This window comes from Neurospora tetrasperma (genome assembly GCF_000213175.1).
Source record: "Neurospora tetrasperma FGSC 2508 unplaced genomic scaffold NEUTE1scaffold_2, whole genome shotgun sequence".
Classification (NCBI taxonomy): Eukaryota; Fungi; Ascomycota; class Sordariomycetes; order Sordariales; family Sordariaceae; genus Neurospora; species Neurospora tetrasperma.
Genome location: NW_009799100.1, coordinates 719,739 through 729,224, shown reverse-complemented (window position 1 = coordinate 729,224; position 9,486 = coordinate 719,739). Strand labels below are relative to the sequence as shown.

The window sequence follows — 9,486 nt, the reverse complement described above, 5'->3', positions numbered from 1 at the left end:
TTTCTTATACTTTTTATAGTAGGGCTATAGGAATATTACCTCCTTAATTTACTTTTTACTGTACTCTGGTTTTCCTATTAGTAATTAAGTACGTCCTAGGATATAAGTAGTTACCTTCCTTCTAATTAATATTTGGGTTGTATATTATATACTATAGGTACCTTAGGATTATATTCTTAAATAACTCTATTTTAACGACGTTAAAATTAATTTTAATCATTTTGCCTTTTATTATAATAGGTAGTAGTAACATTTCCCGTCTTACGATTTATATTTCGAAGGGTTCTTTTACTATAAAAGGAACCTTTTTCTTTTTCTAAGGAATCCTAAATTAAGTAACGAACTTTAGTAAAATAAAATTTAATTAAACTCTAGAATCTATTAATATAAAAGTTTAGTAATTCTTTTAATAAATTATAACTTTTAATTACTAATCCTCTTTCCCTTCTTCTATAATAGTAACTTCTATAGGTATTATAGGGTTTCGGATTTTATTATTCTAATAATTATATTATCGGGTAATTTATTTCATTTAGGATTTAATTTTCGTTAGGCCTCTTTAAAGGCCCTAAGCCATTTCCTAATTCCTAGCGATAATTATTAAGAGTATCCCCTTCATTAGATTTAAATTCGTTTAACGAATTGTATTCCTATAACTATACTATATAAGTAGCTTTTTCTTTGTCCTTACGCTCAATTATCCTAGTACTATAGAGGTAATTATTAAATTCCTTTTTAATATCCTAGGCTTTCTACCTTATATAAATAGGGTAATCGGATATCGGGTACTATTACTATTAATAATTTACTTTTTCCTATTTTATATAAATATAAATATAATAAGGGCGTATAATAAATCTCCTAAGTAATAATTATTTATTTATCTATACGAAGGGATATAAATTAAATATAAACTATTTATTTATAATAAAGGCGGTTTATAAATTACTTCGGCTAAAAGTACGTATAACTAGCCTAAATTGCTCTTACCAATATAATTTTCTAGTAGGCTAAAAATAATTATTATACTTCTTCCTATAGTATTCGTAATAGTTATTAATAATATATTAGAACTATAATATTTAGTAATAAATATAGTAAAAGGGGTATATCTATACTATATTTCCTATAACCGGCTAATATATTTTAATTAGTTCCGGGGTTTACTCCTAAATAACTTATAGCTTTCCTTTAATAACAATTATTCGTTTCCTTTAGAAATCTTCCTATAATTCGTTCTTCCCGCTTTTATTCAAATAAAATTATAGCAGCTCCGTCTAGTATTTTTTAATAAAATAGTTAGAGTAGCCGTACTAGTACGAATTAACGAATTCGAACGTATTAGATTTTTCAATTATAAATACTAAGGGCGGAATCGGAGGTAGAATAGTATTTATTATTTATATAACCGTAAGGAGAATCCGGTCGGTATTAAAGAGGCTACCAATTTCTTCCTAAATCGGAGTTTAGTACTATTATATTTAAAATATATTTCATACCTCCTCCTTAATAAGATTTTCCTTATTAAGTCCTTCTTATTAATATTTATTATTGGCCTCCTATTAATCTTCTAAATTGTAATCCTTAATCTTATTTATAATATCTTCTAAATCGTTTTAACTATATTCGGCGCTAGCGATTTCAATTATTCTAACTCCTTCTACTATAGCGGTTTCCGCTTTCTTTTAATTTAACTATTTAAATATATAATAATTTTTCTCTATATACCTAGTCTTATTATAATTAAAGTACTTAACCTTCGAAAAGTCCCGTTTACTTTAATTAATTTAAGCCGTATTAATTTCTATAGGTCTAGTATAAATAGTTTTGGAAAAGTAGGTTCCCTATATCCTTTTCTTCTTAATATTAGTATTAAATTTAAAAGGAACGAAGGTAATTACTTTTCTTTTCTTCTCCTACTCCCACTAGAATAGTCGATCGTTAATACGGATAATTTTTATTAATATAAATATTAATAGTTTCGGGACGGTTTTCCTTATAGAATTCGTTTTTAATTCTTTCCTTAAAACTATTATAGAATAATTATATTAATCTATCGTTATTAATATTACTATAGAGAATATCCTATTTAAAAAGCGTAATATAAGTTAAAGTAAATTTAATTTATTGAAAATAAATTAAACGTTCTTAAACCCAACGAATCTTATGCTTTTTTCCAAAAATTTGAATAAAGGCCTTAGTAAATTCATTATAGTTACCTAAAATCTTCCTAATAAAATCCGAAGCATCTTTTCTATTTTTATAGAAGTCTTTAAAGATAGGCTCGTATTAAGTAAAGGCCCAATCTATAAGTCTAATTCCTACGTAAGTTACTTTATCGAACTCAAAATTGAACCAATCTCTATAAAAGTAGAGATAAATATATATTTAAATTAAGAATCCCGTAAGGGTGGACTATTATCTATTAAACTCTTTAAATACGGCTAATTTAATTTTAGGACGGTTAGTAAGCGGAGTATCCTCTCCTACTTTTATTCCAAGGGCGCCGGATCCAACCTCGAATTAAATTTTAAATTAATAAATACAATCCTATATAACTTCGAACTACTAATATATAGTAGTAAGGTTCGTAAATTTACCTTAATAAGTAGGGTCATTATTATTTCTAGTAGTAATAAATATAGTAAAGCAAAGAAATACCTTTAATTACTAATTAAAATAGGCTAAAGGAAATAGTTAATATATAATAAATGGTAGTTTAATTTGCCTAAATAAGATAATTAAAAGTATGAAAACTATTAGTACTATTCAATAAAGCTAAAAGGTTTATAATAAATATATATACGTAATATTAGTCTCGGTAATAATAATTTATTAACTACTATCGAACTATTTAATAATCTAAGTTTTCTAGCCGTCCTTTTATACTTCTAGACTATATTTAGCTTTTTAATTATTAAGTGTCTATTTACAATAATATTCTTACTTACTATAAGTACCTACTTACCTGTAAATGCTTGCTTATTATAAGCGCTTGCTTACTAGTGAGTATTTATATATAGTGAGCCTGTATATAGTGAACCTACGCTTACTTATATGCCCTTCCTAGCTACTAAGAGTTATACTAGTCGTCCCTAGTGGGGCTGCCGGATCCCAAGGATCTGGGCGACCCTTGTATCGCTTAAGTTCGTAACAAGTAGTACTAGAGTAGTATCAGAATAGTACTAGAGTAGTACTAGAGTAGTACTAGAGTAGTACTAGAGTAGTACTAGAATAGTACTGAAGTAGTACTAGAGTAGTACTAATTAGTATTTTAGTAGTACTAATTAGTATTTTAATAATAGTAGTAGTAGCATTAATAGTAGAAATAGTATTAATAGTATAATATAAAAATATTCTAAAGATTTTAAACTTTTTTAAACTTTTATTCTTTATTATAAAATTTAAGACTTTTTAAGTTTCTATACTTTTATAATTTCAGAATTAGTACTCTAACCCTTACTAAAAGTCTCTTAACCTCGAATATACAAAAGTATTATAAAATTAAACATTTTTAAAAACTTATTCCTCCAATTAACTTAATAAAGTAATTTTATCCTTCTTTTATTTAATAATTTTACTTTACTTTACTACTTTATTTTATAATTTATTATTATTAAATATAGTAACTAATATAGAAATAATAATATATACTATTCTTCAAAAATAATATATTACTCGAATATACAAATAATTTGTAATTGAATTTTTAATATATCTATATTATTATTCTATTTTTAAACTTTTAATTTCATTTTATATTAAACTAATTATTAACATTCTTTATTATTCGACCTTCTTAATTTACTTCTTTACTTTTATTCTACCTTTAAGCATAGTAAATAACTTTTTAAGAAACATCTATTTAAAAAGGTACATACTAAACTATTTTCACTTTAATTACTTTAAATTATTTACCTTTTTATTTTATTTTATTCTTTCTTTTTCCTTTTCTAATACCTTTTCTCTTTCTTAACTTTAGTATACTTCTTACTTTTTTTTTTTTTTTTTTTACTTTTTCTTCTACTTCCTTATTATATTCTTTTTATCTTAAACTTATTCTTATATTCCTTAAAGTTGTATTGTTAAATATTTCTATTTCTATATTATATTTAATTAGTATATATATTATCTAATAATATATATATATATATATATATAAATATCGAAGATACTAAATTAGTATTCCCAATATTAGACGAATATACTTAGTACTAGACTAGTATTTCCAGTACTAGACTAGTATTTCTAGTACTAATTCTAGTATTTCTAGTACTAGCCTAGTATTTCTAATACTAATTCTAGTATTTCTAGTACTAGTCTAGTATTTCTGGTACTAATTAGTATTTTATTTTTCTTAATAACTTTTTAGTTTTTTACTGTTTTGAAAAACTGTTGATAGTACTAAAAAGAGCTCGTTTTCTAGCATATTTTCTATACTAAAACTATTTTTTGAAAATACTAAAAATACTTTAGTAGTACTAAATACTAGAGTACTAATTAGTATTAGTACTGGGTCTAGTACTAGTACTGGTTAAATACTAGACTAGAGTAGTACTAATCCCAACTCTGCTAGAATCTCGTTGTCCTGATGGAAAGTACCACGCGCCGAAACCCAAAAGCAAGGCCGAAAGGATCCCAATTGGGTCTCTCCGATCCTACGTGTTGTTTGACGATCTTCCCGCGGTCCAGGAAGGTGATAAGTACAACTGCGAGGTGTCAATTGAGGGGAGTGGCAAGGAGACGTTTGTGGTCGTCCAAGTGAAGCAAACGGGACAGCCCAACCGGATACGCACAACCAATCTTCGTCTATGCCTTGGTTTTAATCCTGGCACCAGGCTTGCGAACGTCATCCGAGCCGAGAAACAATAAACTATTTGAAAGAAAGTGGGACCCAGCAACACGACTCCTCAAGTTTGCCGGTTTTACTGACTTAGGTTTCAGAAGTCGCAGCAGCAGCGGCATCCTTCCACAACTGAGCTGTCGCCCATTTCTACACAATCACCAGTGTGATCAAAGATCGAGATGATCCACGAGCTCTCTTTCTAGCAAATGCCAGACAGTTCGCAGTTAACCTACAACACAAGCTTCCCATGCACTTTCGCGATGTTGAAGTACCAGCGTCGGAAAGTTGTCTACGACCACGACGTTGGCTCAGTGATGAGTAAGAGCTGGTTCCACAAGCATGTGAGTTTGCATGCTTGTAGGCTTAAAGGCCTGTGGATCCAACGTACGCTCACCCGACAGAACTGTTGTACGCACGAGTGTGCAGGTTCACTCTTGTCTTTCAGCATCAAGCGAGCTGGTATCTGAATATTTCAAATTGTAATTAGCCTGTGGTTCCGTCCGGGATCTTGAATCAAGTCTCAGAAACGTGGTACACAAAGTATTAGGGGAGCTAGGGCTGAGTGTCTCAAGAGTGTTAAGGCGGATGGATGAGCCGATGGACGGGTATGCATCGCATATGCATCCTTGGCATCCAAGGAACAGGGAACATCACCTCATAACCTCTTTTTTTGTGATATACAGTGGAGTGCACCAGCTACAGATATCGTCTCAGACTTGTACTAAGTGACAGAATGGTCGATTGAGAGGATAGTTCGAAGAAAAAAAATATACACGAAGTAAAGTGAGTTGGCTGTGACACTGTTGAGATATACACACAGAGTTTTGTCCTGAAAGACAGAAAAGAGCATTTGGCGTATGTTTCATCGTCTCATTGAGTTTTGATACCGGCTAAATTTATCTTTGCGATATCTGGCGGTTGCTATTTCAAGTGGGCGTTCCTACCAAGAGTTGCTAGATGCAGCTTGTTAGCTCTTTCCTGGTGTATCCACATGTCATCTACAACACCATTGAACATTGGAGGCCGCTTCCTGCCTACATTCGGATGTCTGCCTCAGAATTCTCCATGCGATCCTCTTCTTCAATCGGTAGACCAAGGAAAAGATCCGAAACGACATCTCTGAGCGGGACGCTTCTTCCTCCCCGCCCTCATCACCTTGTGCCGTGGTCGAAATATAGGGGATTTTCACACACCGTGCCCGGGAATTGGTCGACTATACTAACCATTCCGTCCCCTCTGTCGCGAAATTCTACCCTGCACTCGTACCGACGGGTGCGAGGGTTGAGAGGTAACCTCTCGATGAATTCATAGCTCCTTTTATCCTCCTCGAGGGCCTGCGATTGCTGACGTCGTCTTACCCTTAAAATGGGTCGCATACCAAGCGCAGACAGTCACCGGTTTGCATGGGGATCACGCAAGTCGGAAAGACGTCCTGCTTCGCTTTGACGTCCTACTCATGTACATTTCGTTAGTACGATTGCTGCTACTATTCATCAGCTTTGGGGAAAATCCAACTCACGTAACAATAGAGAAGGTGCCATGGGTAGGTAGGCTTTGTTATGTTGTCCCAGTCGCCCCGCCCCTCCTCTTGTCCTGCGTGCCTCATCTGCAGGCCGATGGCCGCGGCGCCCTGGTGCAAAAATTGAGGTACGGTCAACACCATGAGTTCTCAATAGAGGGATCCAATGGCACAGCGCACAAGACTGTCGATATTAACATGATTAGCAGCTGAGTAAATGAAAATCATGAGAGGTTCCATTGAAACTTACTCCTCGCTAACTGTCCGCTTGTTTACAAGCAAAGCTGGAAAGCCTTGTTCATGAGGCTTCCTCCAGCCATGATGACCACAAGGGGATTTGGTCTGCCCCCGGCTCTTGTGGCTCTTGGCAAGTGCCTTGAGCCTCGTTTCGGCCTCGTCAATCGCGGGCTGGAAGGCCTTTTTCCAGCATCGGTCGTGAATATCCTGGATTAAGCTAGAAACACCGTTGTGGATGAACGGGAAGACGAAGATACCTCTGGATTAAACGGATAAAGTTCAAGACTTCAGGATGGATGTACCTAAATGTGGTTTAAGAACGGGTAAGAGAAAGAGGAGAGAATGTGGGTCATATGATATAGATACCTCTATGCTCACATATATGGCTGAAATATTTGCGGCGGTCGTATTATATGCGTAGAAGCGTAAACCAGAGAAACAACGTATAGAACTCATGGTCGATCACACTATATGTAGTGTGAAAAGTAACCTTCTTCCTTTGGCAGAATGAGATGACTCCTTCTCCCTTGATTCATTTCATGACTCCCGTCCTCTTGGCAACACAAACCGTACTGTTGAACAGACACCACACTGCTCTCAAGCCATTTCGACTCAAATTTAGAGCCTCAAAACTTCGAGTGTTCCATCAAATCGTCCTTCACTTTTGGAAAGACAGACCATGTTTTTGGGCTGCTTGAAATAGGATGACGAAGCACTTGCTTTAGGGCAGTGAGTAGCGTTCACGTTCATGTTCATGATCGTGCTGATTGTGATGGTATGTATGGTGTTTGAAGAGTCAATCACAACGGTGAAAACGTCTTCTAGGTTCATCCAGGCCTGTCATGCTCATGGTTTCCCTCAAACTGGAGGAATATACAAAAATCTGTGAGAGTGACACCTGTCCTCCGTCATCCTGCAAGTGCCCCTTCCATTCAATTACTCTGGCCTGCGGCCCCATGCGACCCGCAAAATGAAATAGCCGTGAATGTTAGGATCGTTCCATTCCTTCTTGACGTAGCGTGCGAACACCTTAGCCTCCTCGGGGGTCCAGCCAAGGGCGGCATTCCAAAAGTAGTTGATATATCCTGTGACCATATGTTAGCATCAGTCTCGGCAGTTTCAATCAAGGGGTCGGATGTGTGTTGGCGTTGCCCCCTTGGTAGTTTTCCCTCTTCTTCATGCTGTGAAGCACCACTTACCTTCGATATCTGCCTCAACAGCCATTTTCCACCAAAGACCTCGTTCGGCGGCCTTCTTATCCGGGTGCCAGACACCCAGAGGGACTTCGATATCCCTGAATTGGATATCGACGAATCCCGCAGCTTCCATACCCTTCCTTTGGAGGTCCTCTTCATAGACAGTAAAAGTCCTTCCGAGCTTTTTACCGCCCTCCCGGAAGACTATGCCCCATTGGTCTATAGCACTCCCCTCCTTCAACGTCCCGTCATGACTAAAGAATCTCCCAGAAGTCCCGGAGCTTTCTACCCAACCGCCAGGCTTGCAGACTCTGTAGGCATTACGGAAGAGGGCGTACCAGTCGGTGACGATACCATTCATGAAGCGCATATTAATGAAGTCGAAGGTATTCGCGGCCCATGTCCACTCTTGGTTGCAGTCCTCCAACTCAAATTGGACATTCGGCGGCACCCAGGAAGGTTGAATGGGCGTGACATCGGTACCAATAACTTCGGTATTCGGGAACTCGTCGGCAAAATCGCTAAAGAAAACAACGGCGTCGTTAGAAGGACTCGATGGAAGATAGAAAAACTGAGAAGGCACTCACATGGACCACAGTCCGGACCCTGTTGCGATGTCGAGTACCTTTTGAACCTTCTTCTTCTCCAGTGGAGCGAGATACAGCTTTCCGTCTGTCTGCAACATCAGAGCGTGGTGTCTTCTCAACTGTTAGGCTGTACGGTCGAAGCAGTCATTATTGATCGTGGGTGTGAGGTGGTTGCCTTTGGCGGTCGTCGCAACAAGACCAGGGAGTGTGGATTGAAACAACAGCTAAAGGCAACCAGCTGACACCCATGGACAATCAGGTATCTGCGGGTATGCGGGTTCTTACAAGAGATCCAAGGCTTCGACGTGACGCGGATCATTCGGTTCCCAAGATTCAGCATTACCCAACTCGCCATGATAGGTTCTTCCTTGAACGGTGCGGTATTGGTAAATGCTCGAAGCCAGAGAAGCGGTGGTGGACATGAAAGATCCAAGTGTCGAGGCACCATCGTTGCTCGGGCCCTCTTCCGGGAGCTGCAAAGTAGAGAGGAATATGTTAGTTTCGGTGCTTGAACATCAAGTACCGCAGAATCTCGCGATATTGGGGGTCGGGAATGCAAAGCTGGTAGTGTCAACCAAATACGTGCTCATCGACGGCCCCCGAAACGCAACTGGCAGGCCATGAAGACCACGTCTTCTATGCGACACAAGATCTCAATTCCGGACGAAGATATGGTAATGAACAGAGTGATTTACCGCTTGCTCTGTCCAGTGCGACGCAGGAAGAATGCCCGCGGCGTTTTGCGCCTCGACACTGAGCGGGGCCGAGACCGGGGCTGGAGCAGCTGCCTCGCCCTTGGGGCTTTGGGGACTCTTGGGACTTTTTGGACTGGTGACCATGGTCGCGGGTTCTGGGTGAACAGTCTGACGGGAGTCTTTTGGGCGATAAGAGAAGGAGTAGGACTTGTTGATCGAGGAGCGAGAAAGGACCTGACTTTAAGCACGGCGTGCAGGAAGAGGAGAAGCCAAGAGGAGCATCGTACTGGGAGTCGGCATCCACAAACGGAAGCTGTACAGTCTTTGCTACCCTGATGGGTCACTGTGGAAAATGCAGAAAGAGTTCAGTTCGTTGGAATCCCTTCTCTGGATGGCCTGCATGTTG

At 37.5% G+C, this 9,486-nt stretch overlaps 2 protein-coding genes across 2 annotated transcripts in view; one reads left to right on the top strand and one right to left on the bottom strand.

Moving 5' to 3' along the window:
- Nucleotides 1–4,872, top strand: part of NEUTE1DRAFT_40119 (uncharacterized protein) — a gene marked incomplete at both ends in the record, with an annotated part of 19,056 nt that extends 14,184 nt beyond the window's left edge. The window contains one exon of the mRNA XM_009850534.1: nt 4,600–4,872. Within this exon, the coding sequence (XP_009848836.1) occupies nt 4,600–4,872 (273 nt within the window). The remainder of the gene's footprint in view (nt 1–4,599) is intronic.
- A 2,471-nt stretch (nt 4,873–7,343) lies between these two features.
- Nucleotides 7,344–9,224, bottom strand: NEUTE1DRAFT_144890 (uncharacterized protein; the record flags this gene model as incomplete). Its single annotated transcript, XM_009850735.1, has 5 exons — nt 7,344–7,687; nt 7,802–8,319; nt 8,386–8,496; nt 8,671–8,858; nt 9,081–9,224. The coding sequence occupies 5 exons, from the start codon at nt 9,222–9,224 to the stop codon at nt 7,539–7,541; spliced, it is 1,110 nt and encodes a 369-aa protein (XP_009849037.1).
- Nucleotides 9,225–9,486: the final 262 nt, after the last annotated feature.